This window comes from Oryx dammah, unplaced genomic scaffold (assembly GCF_014754425.2).
Source record: "Oryx dammah isolate SB20612 unplaced genomic scaffold, SCBI_Odam_1.1 HiC_scaffold_24, whole genome shotgun sequence".
NCBI classification, from domain to species: domain Eukaryota; kingdom Metazoa; phylum Chordata; class Mammalia; order Artiodactyla; family Bovidae; genus Oryx; species Oryx dammah.
This window is the reverse complement of record NW_024070208.1, coordinates 72742408-72760069: the sequence shown is the minus strand read 5'-3', so window position 1 is coordinate 72760069 and position 17662 is coordinate 72742408. Positions and strand designations below refer to the sequence as shown.

Genomic DNA, 17662 nt, shown 5'->3' with positions numbered 1-17662 from the left:
CAATGAGATCTTTCACGATAATTCTCCCATTTCTTCAAGTTAGTCTAATCTCCACCAACTTGGTATACAACTCAGGTGCCATAGCCTCCAAAAACATTTCTGAAACAATCAGCTGGAAGCCAGGGCTCCCTTCTATGAATCTGCTTTCTATCACAGAAGTCTGCTTTCTATCCTTCTCTTAGGGCACATGTCCCTTTCTGTCTTGGGCTTCCCTAGTGGCTCAGACATTAAAGAATCCGCCTGCAATGCAGGAGATCCAACTTTGATCCCTGGGTTGGGGAGATCCCCTGGAGGAGGGCATGGCAACCCACTCCAGGATTCTTGCCTGGAGAACTGCCATGGACAAAGGAGCCTGGCGGGCTACAGTCCATGGGGTCGCAAAGAGTTGGACACGACTGAGCGACTAAGCACACACCCTTCCTGTCTTGAATTACAGCCGTTTGCTGTATTTTTCCTACCAGACAGTGGGCTCATCAAGGACACCAACTTGAAGCACATCCATTTCTTCTCTGAGGTGCTATGTGTTAACTTACACACGGTAGGTTCTCAGGGAGCACTGAGTGTGTATTTAATAATTCCTGTTAGCCATGGCAAATTTCCAAAGAGCGTGAAAAACCTCTTAGGAAGTATTTTAGGAAGCCCTTGGTCAAGAAAGAAAGCCACAAGAGTAGAAATTCTTCAAGAGGTGAATCCGAGTAACTGGCACATAAAAGTGACACATTCAATTTCTTCACCTTTATATAACCTCCAGAAGATCAAACGTTAATAAAATATTTATCTTCTGTTGTCACAAGCCAGACTTTGATTTAAAACTCTTGAGTACATGAATGTCATGCCAGACCAAAAATACACCATCATGTATTTTTAATTTAAACATGGATCTGTAAAAAATTTATATATGCCTGACATGAAAAAAAATCTGAGTGCAAATCTCCCAATAATCACCACAAATAAGAAAAACAGGATTGAAAATCGATTGTTAGAAGTACAACAGAAAGCATTCCGTTTGACAGTCCAATGTGGCATTGATGTGACTACCTAAAAACGCATTCTCTTACCTTTAGGGAATCAAAGCAGGCAATTACTCTTCCATTTTCAACCTGGCAGCTTTTGGGGGGGTGGGCGAATTTGCATTCCTCATCAGAGCGGGAGCAGGTTCCTCTCTGGAACTGTCTGCAGACCTCTAACGTCAGCCATTTTGTATCTCTGACGGGGGCAACATTCAAAGCCATGATGAGAAAATAACTGGGATCCTGTTCCTCCCTGCTAAATGATGAAATCAATCCAAGTTCCAATGATTCCAAAACTATTGTTGTGAAAAATCCCACATGTAAGTCTGAAGGTAAGTGATAAATTGCTTAATGAAGTCCAATCCAGGAAACAGAGTGGAGAAAATTTATCGGCAGGCAGTCACTCATCAATCAATATGCCCCACTCGAAGACTGCGGGCCGCAATAAAAGCATGCTCAGTGTCATCTCTGACTGCAAACGTCCAAGTCTCCTGATCCTTTCGCAGACAAAACTGTTTTTAATAAAGTGACCTCAATATCATGGCACTCCTTGGGAGAATATTTAGTCCTGACACTCACAGCTATTGACGACGCTGGAAAATAAGCCACTGAGATGTTCAGATCTTAGCAGGATTTCTTTTTCCTTCCACCGTTTAAAATTCTGAAAGCAAGCAATTGGCCAAGTCAGACAGTTGAGGTATCTTCATCCACTCGTAAGGTCAGGGTAATGTATAGTTGACAGAAAAACAAGATTTGAACAAAAAGCTCCCGGACTGTGGTTTCCAGCAAAAGTGACTTCACACAGGCACTTTTAAATCTTGAAGCTGTAAAACATAAATAAGTGGTGAATCAACTATCCTACAGTATAAAACATTTCTCAATTAAAAAATAAAATCAACTTACACCCCAACTCAATGGACTCAACACTTGAACAAACTATTTAGCTCTTATCTCGAATTTGCAAAAGTGCAGTTTAGAGCTTTGAGCGTTGAATATAGGAAGAGAAGTTATGCATTCAAAGAGAGAGAGAGAAGAATATAAAACTGCAACTGTATTGCAGAAATGATCCAGGCAGCAGTCCAAAAGTAAGGGATGACTCAAACAGATGAGTGTGGCAGACACAATAATTAGGCATTCTGAGACAATTCAATCTAATGTGCTTCATTGCCAAAACAGTGTATTAGAACCGTGGCTTCCAATTAATTTCACATTTAGGCCATTGATTTTATTGTTGAAAACGCTATAAACAATCATTTGGGATGTGTCTCTTCTATATAATAAGGATATACTGTCATTCTGGATGAAATGTGCACTCCTCACCCTATACGTCCTTTCCAGTTTACAGAGGTTTGAGCTTAAAGAGGGACAGGTAGACCCCTCCTGATATTATTCGCAGATCTCTCATACTTTCTCTCTACTTTTAATACTTGGTTGATGGTAATGTTGCTTTCTTCCCCGTTTGTACTTTTCATTTCTGCTTCCCTAGCGCCTTAGATCAGGGCTATTAGGTCCTCAAAAAGTATTTATCGAGCAATTTAGCTGATGACTGACTCACCCACTAAATGAATGAACGCAAGTTCATTTTACTTTAGTGCAGTTTTGTTTTTAACAGAGTCATAACTTAAAAATGTTGGGTTCTGCAGAATGCTGGAGTTGAATCACAGATCTACAACAAAAATATGACTGATCAATTCAGATTTCTAAAATCAGCCCATTTCGTTTCTTTTAATATCTCTAAGGATTATGAAATTATAAAAAACATTAAAAAATTTAATATTGAGTGCAGCATGAATGAAAGACTAAAATAACAGAAGTTGGTCATTTTCATATATTGAGTATGCCACAGGCTACCTTAGTTATTTCCTTAGCTTTGATGTCCTTTTAAAAAATTTATAGCTAAAAACTTAATGGAGGCTGGAAGTAGGTTATTTAAAATCATCATGTACCAAGTAAGTTCAGAGAGCAATAATCCTTGAGTGGTTCACAAGTGTTCCCTGAAAAAGTAGGTCTGACCGTCAATTAGGTTTAGTTAACTCCAGGTAAACCAAGCCGAACAAGGCCTACCTGCAATAGGGCTTTTTCCAGCCTTGAATGAGTCTGATGGGGGGAGGGCCTGCAATGGCATCTGTGAAGCTCATCTAACTGTGGATCATTTATTAATATTTAGTGGGACATCTCCTGGGTTGGGGGAACAGTTCTTCATCACAGTCCTTCTCTTACTTGTCAGTAGAAGTGTTTGAATGAGCTATAACTGTATGTGCATTGAAGGACATTGGCAACCTGGGAAGCTGTGACACATTCCTAACTTCCAATTGTGAAATATTTGAGGGGCCTGACAGGTTCCTGCTTGTCTGTTTGGCAGCACTGCGTTCCCAGAAGCTAACATTCAACCACCTTAACTTCAAGAGTTTAAGAAGATGAGTTTAATGACCAAGCTGACTCTAGGTCAGGTTTCACCGACCAGCCTGGACCTGCACTCTTAGCTCACCCCCCACCTCTAACCCCCATGAGAACAAAGGACGAGTGAAAAGAGGGACGAGGAAACATTTCTGCCGGTGTGTTCAGTGGAGATGAGGCGCCGATAATGTTGGAGACACAGTGAGAGGCTGGACACATGGAGTTTATACTTGCAAAAATTTTACAGCGTCCCTGAGTCCTAAGGACCTGGGTTTACTGCGGTCACAGAACAGCAAAGATGCAGGAGATGGGTTCTCATCCTCAAAGCCATACAGTCTTGGCCAACCCTTCACGGGTAGGAAAAGAAACAGGCAAATATGGATTCAAGCAGCAATGAATAATTACTCAAGTATTCCTGAAAACCACACTGGAACAACGCTCTTAATCCAGTCCAGTGAAGCGGGTACACCTTTGCTCATACTTTTAGATATGAAGACAGTTCCCTGCTCCCACCCCCCACCCGGAGAGAACCAGACTGCCATTTCTACTTCTGTGAAAATCCAATCGGAATTTAGATCATCAGACTCTATCAAGATGAACTTGCTTTTAAAAGCAGAGGAGCCAAGTCTCTGACGGCCAGTCCAGTGTAAGTCAAAGATGTTCCAGAAAGTGCATCACATTGCAGCTAAATATACTGCTATCCTAACTGTTGGTGAATCCGCTCTTTCTCCCAGCTTGTTCTGTTTCAACCCTAAAAGTTCCGGAACTACTGTTATCAAAGATACTGCCTCCCTCGGGCCATCGCAACCTCCCTCTTCAGGAATGGGTACAACTAGCAGCTCTGGGCGGAGAAGGCAATGGCACCCCACTCCAGTACTCTTGCCTGGAAAATCCATGGACGGAGGAGCCAGGTAGGCTGCAGTCCATGGGGTCGTGAAGAGTCGGACACGACTGGGCGACTTCACTTTCACGCATTGGAGAAGGAAATGGCAACCCACTCCAGTGTTCTTGCCTGGAGAATCCCAGGGACGGGGAAGCTTGGTGGGCTGTCGTCTGTGAGGTCGCACAGAGTCAGACACGACTGAAGCGACTTAGCAGCAGCAGCAGCAGCAGCTCTGGGAATGAGGAACTGAGAGCAGATTTGAATCAGGTCAGGGGAGCCCACCGAAGGAGATGGGCAATGATGGGTGAGGATGATTAACATGGTGACCAAGGGACAAGACTAAACTATACTAACACACAGAACAAATTACGTACCGAGCCTACCAGACTGGAGGCTCCAGCAAGGCACAGTTACTTGTTAGGGCTTCGCTCTTCAATACAGAAGCCACTCACTACAGATGGCTACCGAACACTTGAGATGTGGCTAGAGCCACTGAGGAACTAAATTAAAATTTTTTACTTCTTCTTAATGTAAATTTAACTTAAAACCTGATCCTCACTATACTTATTGGAAAACTTTTCAGTATGCTCGGACCAACTATGAATCTACTTTTCATTTGTAAATTTCACGGAATCTAAATACAGATCAAGTATTAATCTTTCCAACAAAAATCCAGCATCCTAATTGACTTGTGCTCTAAGTATAAAATTGCCCATGGGATTTCCCAGGCAAGAATACTGGAGAGGGTTGCCGTTTCTTCCTCCAGGGGATTTTCCCCACCCAGGGATTGAATCCGGAGCTCCTGCATTGCAAGATCTTGACCATTGAGCCACCTGGAAAACCCAGGTATAAGATACACACCAATTTCAAGCACTTTTAGTATGAAAAAAAAGAACATGAACAATCTCAATATTGTTTCATATTTACTACATGGTGAATTGATGTTAATATTAACAAATTGGATTAAATATTATTATTGAAATTAAACTCACTATCTTCCTTTTAACTCCTCTCCAAAAAAAAAAAAATCAGAATTATATATGTAGTTTGCATTCATTCTACTTGATGTCGTAAGGGCTTTTGCATTTCTTCTATTAGCCACAGAACTTTCTGGAATGGTGAAAAGACCCCTGCCCTAAGAGCCAGCTTCTAGTCCGTATATTGCCAAGGCTCCTTTATCTGACCTTGGGTAAGTCCATTTTCTCTGTGATCCAGTTTCTTTCTCTGTAAAATGTTGGTAGTTCCTACTTGGAACTACCAACATTTATTTACATGGTTGCTCTCATGAAGGACTGATTACAAAAGAAACATAGAGACACTCTGTGAACAGTATAGTGCTGACCCAATGCAAGGTGATGAAAGGAGAAGCTGCTCTATCAATATTTATTGAAGAAATGCACTCCCAAGCTTCCTCTCTGCAGTGGTTATCAATGACCCGGGTCTTGCCTGGGGTGGATCTGCTCCAGGTGTAGCTTCTGAGAGCAAGACGGTGCTGGAGATCACAGAACTGCCTGTAGGGGGCGCTCGTCCGGGGCCGCGTATCCAGAGCGCCCGTCGTTTCTCAGGTCGCCTTCAGTCTGCAGCCGAAGGGAACCCCCAGAGACGGTTCCCCCAACCACAGAGCCCACGGTGTCACTACAGAGGCCTGGGCCTGCTGTTTTCCTCCAGCTGCTGCTAACCCAGAACTGAATGAGACACTTTCCGGGCCCAGCAGTCACCCTGGGTGCTGCAGTGACAGGGAACCTAGGTGTCTTGAGGGCTTGGTGAGAGCACAGCTCTGGCCTGAGCTCCCAGCGCCCTGGGTGCGGGGGAAGTTGCGGGGGAGGGGGTGGCATCTTCCAGTTCATCTGCCCAGAGGGGCCCCTGTTAAAATGTGTCTGTGTGGAGAAGGCATGCATGGGTCACTTCAGTCCTGTCTCTTTGCGACCCCATGGACTGTAGCCCGCCAGGCTCCCCTGTCCATGGGATTCTCCAGGCAAGAATATGGAGTGGGCTGCCATGCCCTTCTCCAGGGGATCTTCCTGACCCAGGGATCAAACCCAGGTCTCCTGCATTACCATCTGAGACGACAGACTGCTATTTTCAAATCCCCAGAGTTCAGTTCAGTGCCTGATACATAGAACACACTCATCGAATCTTTGTCAAATAAACTCCTGGTCCTCCTCCTGGTCCATTTCCACTTTAATATGGACCAACGTTGGGCTCCCCCGGTGGCTGACAGTAAGGAATCTGCCCTCGGTGCAGGAGACCTGGGTTTGATCCCTGGGCCTGGAAGACCACCTGGAGAAGGGCATGGCAACCCACTCCAGGATTCTTGCCTGGAGAATTCCACAGACTGAGAAGCCTGGCGGGCTATAGTCCATGCGGTCACAAAGAGTCGGACAAGACTGAGTGACTAACATATGGACCAAAGTCTAACCTAAAGGAATAAGGCTCTGAATAGAAAATGTCAGTATTATCCTGTAGGAAAATTCTAGCAAGTGCCACAGGCTTACCCTGCTACTGCCAAGTAAGTTGAGGGTGAAGGTGAGAAGATGCCCCAGGTATAAATTATTTGAGCTTCAAAACCCTGAATCCTCAGCCCAGTGGTTTTCAAAGTGTAGTACGTGGGCCAGCAGTCCCAGCAGCCTCTGGGAACTTGCTAGAAATGCAGATCCTTGGGTCTCAGCCCAGAGGTCCTGAATCAGAAGTCCTGGGTGTGGGGCCCAGCAATCTGTGTTTTAACCAGCCTTCCAGGACTAACTCTGAGGCACTCTCAAGTTGGAGTACCACCAGGGCAAGCATTTCTTGCCATCCTCCTGGGTGCCTGGCATCCTCTGGGCTCTGAGGGAACCTGGATGTCTGCCCTGAATTGATGGCCAGGTCCTGGGGTCACTGATTCCCACACCAACGATTGCAGGAGGGCTGGCTGAGGGCTTCTCCCAGTGGCTGTGTTTCTGATCAGTCAAACAAAATAAAACTAGATAATACAGAAAACCCCTGGGAGATCTGCCCCAGATAAGATGTGCTTCTAAGAGAGTTTGAAAAATAGACTCTCATAGCTTGCGGGTTTTGTTCAGGATGAAGCAGGCCTTTGGTGGGGATAAACAGAGCTTTGTTTCCAGGACCCTTGTCTCAGAGAGGGCCGTCTTTGGGCGGTGGTGGTCCTTGGTGACCAACAGCTGGGTCCCAAGTCCCATAAGGCCAGAGCTCTTTACAGAGGAGCCACCTTCTCTAGACAGCACCAGGTGTGAAGAACATGGAGCATCACTGCTAGACTCATCTTCAAAGGAAAAGCAAGACTGAAGTTCAAGGATACTGAAAGGAGATTCTGTAGTATTTCCTGAAATGCCAGTGCAATGGCACCAAAGAATCCCAAGCTTTTTTCAGGGTCTTCACTTACATGACACTTCATTTTTCAAAACATATTAAAAACTCCTGTAGGTGTTAGATTTTTCAGAAAGCTGTGACTTTTGACTGTAGGCAAGCATTCGCTGCTCACGTTGGCTTGTTATAGCTGCTCTGTGATGTCATCATGTCACGGGGCGAGTTTAGGTCCTTTCCTCCCTGACCCTGGCTAACTGCCCCCAGGCCACATCCCTCAGACAAGCCCAGGCTGAGGACCCCAGGTGTCCTCGCCTCACCAACGCTTTGTAGCCAGTTTGTACGTTTCTGAAGGGAAACACATTCATCACGTCCGATCTTGAGCCTGAGATTGATCAAAACGTAAGACCGCCTTAAGGAAAATAGTTGTGTGGCATACAACCCCTCCAGCCGGCTCTTGGTCATCTAAGGTATTTCAGCTGTCTGCCAGACAACGGCCTCCTAGGGAGCTGATTAAAGGATCCTTGCAAAACAAACCGATTTCTGAGTCAGACAGTCAAGGACTCGTTATCCATTAAGTAATTTATGGGATGTCTTTAATTTCATTTTGCATAAATCTAATTACAATAAAGAAACCATGTCTCCCAGAGTTTTCTAAGTTTTAATGTGGAGAAAATCTTGAGGATTTCCTATTTTAAATCTTTAAATTCTTAAAATACATCATTTAAAAGAATGATTTTTTTTTTTCCTTCCTGTGAGTGGCTTGAAATCTGAACATCCCCACCTCTATTTCTGGAGCTTAATTTAAAATAGCTCTCCACGTGTGCGCTTCCTCAGTCCTTGACTCGGCGCATCCTGAGTGGGAGATGAAGATGCCTGGGCTGGAGAGGGACCCAGGGCAGCACCATCCGAAGCACCGGGCTAAGAGCCACTTGACCTCCAGGAGTGGTGTAATCCCGCCCTAATCACAGCCCCTGAGAAGAGGTCCCTTCCCACAGGAACCACAGAGGACCAATAAAAATACAGAAACCATTTCGGTCCCAACTGCCAAAGCCATATAGAACCTCACTGACTTTTCCAAGAAAGAGAGTGAAGGTAGCAGCCAAAGTGATTGTCCCTAAAAAGACTTTTGTTTCTAGACACCTTTCAGATTTTTAAAAAAATATATTGGAAATGTAAATGAAATCATGCTTTGAAACTCTGGCACGGATTATGGGTAAGAACCAGTCAAATCTTAAGGGGAAGCAACCCTGACTATTCCCTGCAGGGACTGACGCTGAAGCTGAAGCTCCAATATTTTGGCCACCTGATGTGAAGAGCTGACTCACTGGAAAAGACCCTGATGCTGGGAAAGATTGAAGGCAGGAGAAGGGGACGACAGAGGATGAGATGGTTGGATGGCATCACTGACTCAGTGGACGTAAAGCTGAGCAAACTCCAGGAGACAGTGAAGGACAGGGCAGCCTGGCGTGCTGCAATCCATGAAGTCACAGTCGGGGACGACTTAGTGACGGAACACACACGGGGGTAAGAATGGAATTTTCTACCCTGGATTCCAGTCAGTTGCTCCTCTGCGTCTCTGAATAGCTGTGAAATGTCACCTAAGTTCTCTGAGCTTTGGTTTCCGTGTTTGGAATCATGAGGATTGAAAACACTGGACTGGCCAAAAAGTTCATTTGGGTTTTTCCATTAACATCAAATGAACTCTTTGGCCAACCAATACATAAACCATAAATGGATGTACTGTAACCAAAATATAATTAGCAGCATATATGTGGCTTCCCAGGTGGCTCAGCAGTAAACCATAAATGGATGTACTGCAACCAAAGTGTAATTACTAGTATATTTTAACGACTCTCTATTTGGTGTCTAACCCTTATCAGCGCTAGATAAGATATCAACGTGCCTTACATGTGTGTTCATCCATACACATACGCTGGTGGAAATGACTCCTATTCACTGTTACACATTTTTGCAAAGCAAATGAACTGTAGCTTAAAGAAAGTAGAGCCTCTTTCCATGAAGGTGGTACAAAGTACGAAGTCCTTCAGAGAATGTTAGACAACCCTTTGATGGATGGTCTTCAAAAACTACCTCCAAACCCTCGTTCATTCTAAGCAGGGAAAGAACCCAGGCTACCAGTGATGTCTTCATTTCATATGATACCTGTTCTTTTGAACATACTTTCAAATCCACTTCTATAGGGGAAATTAAACACTGGGGCACTCAAGGTCATGCACTAAGTCAGATAAGCCAACGTTTCATGATAACAGAAATCAAAGGAGAAATTCCCCCACGAAAAAGTTTCCTCTTGGACCTGGTATCTTACAGTACAAGTGAAAACTTCATAAAATCCAGAGCTCCTTTTCCTGCACAAACATTTCCAGCCCATTTTCACTGTCATTTCCAGGAATGGACAGAGAGGAAAAATCCCCTCTTCAGTTAGAAGATGAGAGATTTCTAAATATACTCCTGAAACTACAGCTAGATAGAACAGATTCAACACATATTGGTATTCAAATTATGGTTTTTTTTGCTATGCCTGTGTGTTCTATCTAAACATTTATAATTCAGTTAGGAGCTACTCTTATTAGAATAAAGGCAATTGTATTAGATACCAGTTAAGACTGACAGCACTTACCGGTTTCCTGGAAGTCCAGGACCCAGTGGGTGCAGTCAGTTTAATTATCAAGCCATCTAGGCCTGAAAGCCAGGGAATCCTTTGTCAGAACTTCCATTCCCTGCCTCTGGTGGCCAGGACTGCTTTTCACTTGACCCTTTTCCTTTTCTCTCTCTTTCTGTAATCACTAGCCAAATGCCTCGTTCATCTGCCTGTACATGTACAAATGCCAATGACCCCTTTTGAACAAGATTTTTGTAACATAACTTTTATTACCAACAGATGAAAATCATAATCTAGCCAACATACACACATTTAAGAAAAATCAATGTATTGTCAAAACTGAAATACAACTAAATATCAAAGGAAGTAGAGAAGATTCTTGAGAGTCCCTTGGACTGCAAGAAGATCAAACCAGTCAATCCTAAAGGAAATCAACTCTGAACATTCATTGGAAAGACTTGCTGAAGCTGAAGTTCCAGTGCTTTGGCCACCTGATTCAAAGAGCTAACTCATTGGAAAAGACTCTGATGCTGGGAAAGACTGAAGGCAAAAGGAGAAGGGGGCCACAGAGGATGAGATGGTTAGATAGCATCACTGACTCAATGGACACGAATTTGAGCAGACTCCAGCAGACAGTGGAGGACAGAGGAGCCTGGCATGCCACAGCCCACAGAGTCTCAAAGAGTCGGACACGACTTAGTGACTGAACAACAACAAAGCTATTTATAAAATAAATGTGTTTTAGAATGTCCAAGCTTAGGCACAAGTATATTAGAAGACAGAATAAAGTGGTGGATATCCACGACTTATCTTGTGTGATGGGCACACAAATGCAAACTGATGTAGGTGTGAGGGGTGATGTGGCTTTTCAGAATGGCAAACAATTCCTATTAAAGTTCCTAAGAAGTTAAACAACAATCTTGCCTCAATTTACATAGTTGCATTCTGGGAAAAATTATGTTCGTTTGACTTTCCAAAAAATAAAAAATCAATTAGAAAAAAACACTTGCGCAATTATGTGAAAGAGTTAAGATCTTGACCCAGATTGCCCAGAATAGCATTTTTACTTATGTGAATGTCCAGCTGTACACTCAGCACTCACTAGATACAGACTAGTTTTTCACTCCCACAGAGTCATATCCATTGCAAGATGTCAAAATCCATTACTTCCACCCATTACATTCCAGAGATGGTGCCTGGTCATTAGGACGATGAGGGGAAAATACTCCTTTAAATTTCCAAGGTTCTCTATATGGGGCAGTGCTATCTCCACTGATGACAGTGCTGAGGAAGTCTGAGTAAGTAGACTCCGTTATAAAATATCAGGGTCATTAGTAATGTACATATTGGGGGAACACTTGAGATCTAGACAAGTCCCCAGCTGGAGGATCACTTAGGATGCATTAGAATTAGAAGAGCTCACAACTGGTGAAGTTGGTTGGTGATTATGGCAAGGGTCCAGGAGAAAAGGAACAATTCAGGCCCAAAGTTATACCAATGGAAAAGAATCCGCCTGCCGATACAGGAGACACAGGAAAATCCCTGGGTCGAGAAGATGCCCTCAGGAGGGAACGGCTACCCACTGCAGTATTCTTGCCTGGAGAATTCCATGGACAGAGGAGCCTGCGGGATTGGGAGTGAGCAATGCAGGGAAGGGAACTGTTAAAGAAAACTTCAAAATGCGGGTCCTGTGTGAGCGGGAGGACAATGACGCTCTGCCCAGGAGGAAAGAAGTTGGAGAGAGGAGGCAAATTGGAAACTGGGGCATAGAGGTCGTGGTCATGGGTATATAGTTGGAATTACCTTTCATAGAAATGATAGCTAACACCACAGAATGGCTAAAATGAGAGAGAAAAGAAAAATATTTATAACGATATTTACATCTGTGTGTATAATCTAGGACGGGCTTCCCAGGTGGCGCTAGTGGTAAAGAACCCACCTGCCCATGCAGGAAATGTAAGAGACACAGGTTCAGTCCCTGGGTCAGGAAGATCCCCTGGAAAAGGAAATGGCAACCCACTCCAGTATTCTTGCCTGGAGAACCCCATGGACAGAGAAGCCTGGTGGGCTACAGTGCATTAGGTCGCAAAGAGTCGGACATGACTGAACCGACTTAGCACACGCATATATGTAGGAGAGAATAAAGAAAGACTTGGACAGGGTCAAAGATACTCTGTCCAGTTATTTAGAGATGACAGAAAGAAGAGGAGCAGGTGAAACAGAGGAAAAGAGTAATATGAGATAAAGCATTTTCTGAATAGTGTTACATCCAGGCGATGGGAGAGACATGCAGAGTTTCAGGGTGGACTGAGCGGTCAAAAATTGATCATTGCCCCGAGATCAAGGGTATGTGGACAACTGGTGGTGGCAGATGTCACTGCTGACTCTGCAGGTGGCAGTTTAGCACGGGGGGAGGTGTGGGCTGGGGAACAAGGTGCTCAGTGTCTGGGGCTCCCCAGAATACCTGGGGCTGCAAGAACATCATGGAGCAGCCAGGAGAATTCTGAACTCTGGTGCTCAGTGGGCAGATGGCCCTTGATCACCTGTGGGCTCCTGGGGAAGCGACCTTTGTGAATCTCAGATCCGCTCACAGCATCATAAGGCCACCCTCTGTGGAGCCCCAGGAGAGAGGCAAGAACCTCCTTCTCCACCACTCTCCCCCATTTCCTTAGTCTTCTGAATGGAAGGAGAAGAAACACAATGGGAGCATGGGGAAATGGCAGGATGGGGGTGTGGGCCAGAAGAGGCACCCAAAGGAGGAGGAGAGACTTGGGCACTGGCCAGGGTGGGGTGGGAGGCTCTGAGACTGGGGCAAATAGAAGGGGGGAGCAAGGGCAGCAGACTGGTCTCCGGCTGGAGGGCAGGCAGATGGAGTGGAGTAGTTCTTGCTGTGGCCCTTCATCTCAGTCCGGGAAGAGGTATGGTACAGGCTGAGACCGGCTGAGGTGGGGCTTGAGATGTCCCCCAAGGGCAGAGAGATAAAGCCACAGGTGTCAAACAGCCCAGGAAGCACCACTTCAGTGTGACAGCGTGAACTTGACCTGAAATACATGATTTCTCCACCTGCCCTCGGCAAACTGAGCTCAGGAGCAGAGACAGGATGCTGCCAAGTTCCTGATGTGATACTGCATCAGTCCTATCCTCCCACTCCAGCTCACCCTGCTTTATTCCTTTCCAAAGTCCTGTTCCTTGTCTGACACTCAACATATTTACTTAACCTATCTGCTCAGGCTCTCCCCCAAGCACAACGTGATGCCTCTGAGAGCAGGGTCTGTCTGTATCCCTGCCATCTAGGGCAACATCAAAACTTCAGGACAGGGCAAGTACACAGTAAATATTTGCTGAATAAGAGAAAGGCTGAATAGACAAATAAGTAAAAAGAACATACTACGCAGCTCACAGTTTGTACCGCCTGTATGGTTTGCTTTGTTCCATCTTCATGATGTGATTTGAAACATCCCTCAGCCACTGTTGTTCTCGCTGTTAGCTCTCTGGGACTCTGATTTCTTAGCTTTAAAAACGAGAGGGCGCAATGATTTCTAAGGCCACTTCTGCCCTTAACGTTCTGTGATTGCACAGTGATTGGCAAGGCTGATTTAAGGAGAAATGTATTTTTAGGACCTCTTTGGAAATCTTATCAGCCCGGCTGGGTTTGGCCTAGATTTGCTACCAGGCCTTTTGAGCCCAGGGATCTAACAGGAGCAAGGGTGTGTGTGTGTGATGGTGGGGGGGGGGGTGTGGAGTGGGGAGGGGAGAATAGAAGGGAGCTCATTGTGTTCCTGCACCAGAATTCAGATTCAAGGGGGCTCTGCACAGGCTCTGTACTCAGCACCCAGGAAGGAATAGGTGTTAAACACTGAAGTCCCAGGCTGCAGAAAGCACACAGATCTAGGTCTCGGGACCCCAGGGGTTTAGTTCTTCTTCTTCATGTTTTCTCTCCCACCAGAACAGCACGTAGAGTGCTACCATGCACCAGGAACTCAGCAACACTCCCAGTCCTGTCTTCATGCTGTGTTGGTGAGAGCTGCTCTGCTCTCAGACCTCCAGGAGGGGTCTGGAACTTTCTGAATGGGAGCACTACTGGTTCCTGAAGGCTCTCAGCCAAAAAAAAAAAAAAAAAAAAAAAGAAAGAAAGAAAGATTGCAAAAAGTGGAAGTGAATTTATTTCTTGGTAAGACTGGGCTCCAAGAGACCCTGGTATTTCCAGCAAGTGAAGGCCCAGTTTTTGAGCCACATGGCGCTTCCCAGGTGGTGCTTGTGGTAAAGAACTTGCCTAAAAATGAAGGAGGCGCTTAAGGGACACAGGTTCGATCCTTGGGTAGGGAAGATCCCCTGGAGGAGGGCACAGGAACCCACTCCAGTATTCTTGCCTGGAGAATCCCATGGACAGAGGAGCCTAGCAGGCTACAGTCCATGAAGTCGCAAAGAGTTGAACACGACTGACGCAACTTAGCACACACGCAGGGACCATCAACACAGGATACCCTGGGGTTAAACGCATCTCTGAAGGCAAACTAGAGACTAGATTTTCCTCTGCCCTGGTCCCCTTAAGTAACGGCCATTGCTGGGTACCCATTCTTCTTGATATTTGCAAACTGGTGTTGAATCCATCCCAGGGAGGTTCTGCTGGGAAGATCCTCCCAGCCCACCAACTTCTTTTCACTTCCAATCACATCCCACTAACTTCGGGGAATACAATCACAGAACCAGACATGGGGGCGGTAATCTGGATTGGATGTTCCCAGGGTTCAGAAGGCCCCAGAAGGATGCAGAATGCTACTTATTTTTTTGAACCCTGTGGGAAAGATACCAGCAGGGTCAGGCATGCAGGTGATAGTACCTCATTACCACCTAACCCCCCTAAAAGTTTTCCCTACAGAGCACCATTTGACTTCAGCTGAAAAACCAAACCCAGGAGTTCAGGATCAGGGAGAGATCAATCTATTCAAATAAGATTTTAATTTTGTTGTCATTTCACTCACCTTAGAAATTTAAAAAAAAAAAATCAATTTCCTGCCACACTTTTTAAAGTCGCCATTGACAAGGCATGACTCAAGTCCCAAGTACAAAGCAGGCGACAAAAGATGGTGGGAGTCAACAGTTTCCCTTATCTTTCAGGAAATTGAGCTAACTGCTGCAATCGAAATGGACAACAAATACTTTACTGTGCTTACAACTTGGGGTTCTGAGTAATAATAATAAAAAAAAGGACAAATCTGGCAACCAAAGGGATGTTCTATAAAAACGTCCGGCACGCTGAGGCCGGGCATTATCAGGGGTGACAACTGCTAATTGCTGAAGGGAGGCGGCATCGGCTCACGACTTGTTAAACTCCTTCTTCCCCTCCTTCCTTCTTTTGTTGCGCTCTGCCCAGACAGGGCACTCCTTGGAGGCTAATCACCACTGTGGCTCTGCTTCCCTGCTGCCGCCAGTTGTCATTATTTCTAAGCAACGTCACCCTGTGCTGTATCTCCATGGCAACGGTGGGCCACCACTCGGAGGAGTGCCACAGGGAGACGGGGAGAGGAAAAAACGGGTCACGTGCCGAACCACTCCCAGTCACGGGCAAGTTCAGGGCTGGCAAACGTGCTTCTTCCCATTTTATGGAAGGGGAGACTGAGGAACGGACAAAGGCTCTCCTGCCTTCCGGGGAAATGGAGGAGCAAACCGCCAAACCTTAGGACCACACCTTGTCCGGCTCTGTGCTCCCTCAATGATGTGGCGGTCGCTCAGTCATTCAACAAACGAGCAAGCAAACACCAGACAGGGTGGGTGCTTTGGTATTTTGTAGGTAAACCAAGAACTCCTTAGGCATCTGTTTCAATGAACACTAAACATTGGTCTCTTAACTACATGTTTTGCACATTATTTTCCAGACATACAATTTTTATTTAAATGGCTAAGTAGTTTTGCTTTCCCAGGTCTACCCAACCTGTGGACTTCCCTCAGCTCCTCAGTTCTTCTCTGCCCATTGTATTTCTTTCCAAAACAGATCCATTTTCCTTTAGGTGTTTTTAAAAGAGGTGTACTGCTGAGTCGGAAAGTTAATAACCTGGTATAACCTGTGATACCACCCTCACGACAAGCTCTCAAGTTACCTGTTCATTATTTTTCAAAATGATTTTATCACTTGCGTTCCCACGTGCATGCTTCAACTGCTCTTCTAACACTGGTTATTCCTGAAACCAGTCTGACCTCCTTCTCAAAGAGAACCAATGGCTTTGAATCAAACCAAATGTGACAAGATAAAATAAGAGAAGAAAAAAAAAGGTGGAGTCTGAATAACACCTTCTCTGATATGAAGATCATCCCATGACTACCCACTTAACAGTCTTTGCCTATTCCAGTACCCCAAATCTTTTTTTTTGGGGGGGGGGCGGTCATTAACACCATGTATAAAAAAGCAACTTGACCACGAAGTAAAGCTTTTACAATTAAAATATTATTTTCCTAATGCAGTCTCTAACAGAGATGAAATTGGAAATAATTTTTATGATGACAATAAAACTTTATGTGTAGACGTAAATGGGGTTTTGCTTATTGCAATGGGTCTTCCTGGCAGCAATCAGAACGTCTTTCTCAGGAATGAACATCAGTGTGCATCTAAGGGAGACATGGATGGTTTTCCCAAATCCACGATACTGAGAGTCAAAGACATTGCAGCTTACACAACCACGTGCCCTTGGGCCAGCCTTTAAAATGCAGACTTCCTTTGCCCCATTACTTGTTGCCAAGACTCCACTAATCAGCTGTCCATGAAAGCATATGGAAGACTTAATGCAGGGCACCAGTGTCAGGATTTCATTCCTAGGGTCCTTCTGAGCGATGGCGGGAAGATGGCCACTGATGCTGGAAACTTCAGTGAAGGCCAGTGGCAATCCTGCAGCCCCGGCCAGAGACAACCCTGTCTGCACTGCTTTTCCCAGGAAGAATGACTCAGCAGCAGCAAGTGTTTATTAAGCCTGGCTCCACGCTCTTCCCTGGGCCTGGCACTATAACTCCTTGTCAGCTCTGCTAACAGCTATTCCCAGGTCTCATCTAGCTTCCCAAATGGTAGTTCTGATATGTCCAAAGAAAGCTGATAAAAAAGATCCCTGTCCCCAGGCCAGCAGTTTTAAGGGTTCCCTCTCGCTTGTCTTGCTGCTGCTGCTGTTGCTAAGTTGCTCCAGTTCTGTCTGACTCTTTGCAACCCCATAGACTGCATGTAGCCCATCAGGCTCCTCAGTCCATGGAATTCTCAGGGCAAGAATACTGGAGTGGGTTGCCATGCCTTGCTCCAAGGGATCTTCCCGACCCAGGAATCGAACCGGCATCTCCTGCCACTCTTGCATTGGCAGGCAGCTTCTTCACCACTAGCACCACCTGGGAAGCCCTCTTACTTAAGTGGATGCTTTAGGCTACCCAAAGGTGACCTTCAGAAAGAGAAGCACTCTCCTTACCACGCGT

General features: G+C 45.3%; 1 protein-coding gene across 7 annotated transcripts in view; it reads right to left on the bottom strand.

Moving 5' to 3' along the window:
- The window catches only part of MBNL2 (muscleblind like splicing regulator 2), a 169054-nt gene that overhangs the window by 116542 nt on the left and 34850 nt on the right, over positions 1–17662 (bottom strand). For all 7 annotated transcript variants that reach the window (XM_040267361.1, XM_040267364.1, XM_040267363.1 and 4 more), the window contains exon 2: positions 1059–1834. In XM_040267361.1, the coding sequence (XP_040123295.1) occupies positions 1059–1232 (174 nt within the window). In that variant the 5' untranslated portion in view covers positions 1233–1834. The remainder of the gene's footprint in view (positions 1–1058; positions 1835–17662) is intronic.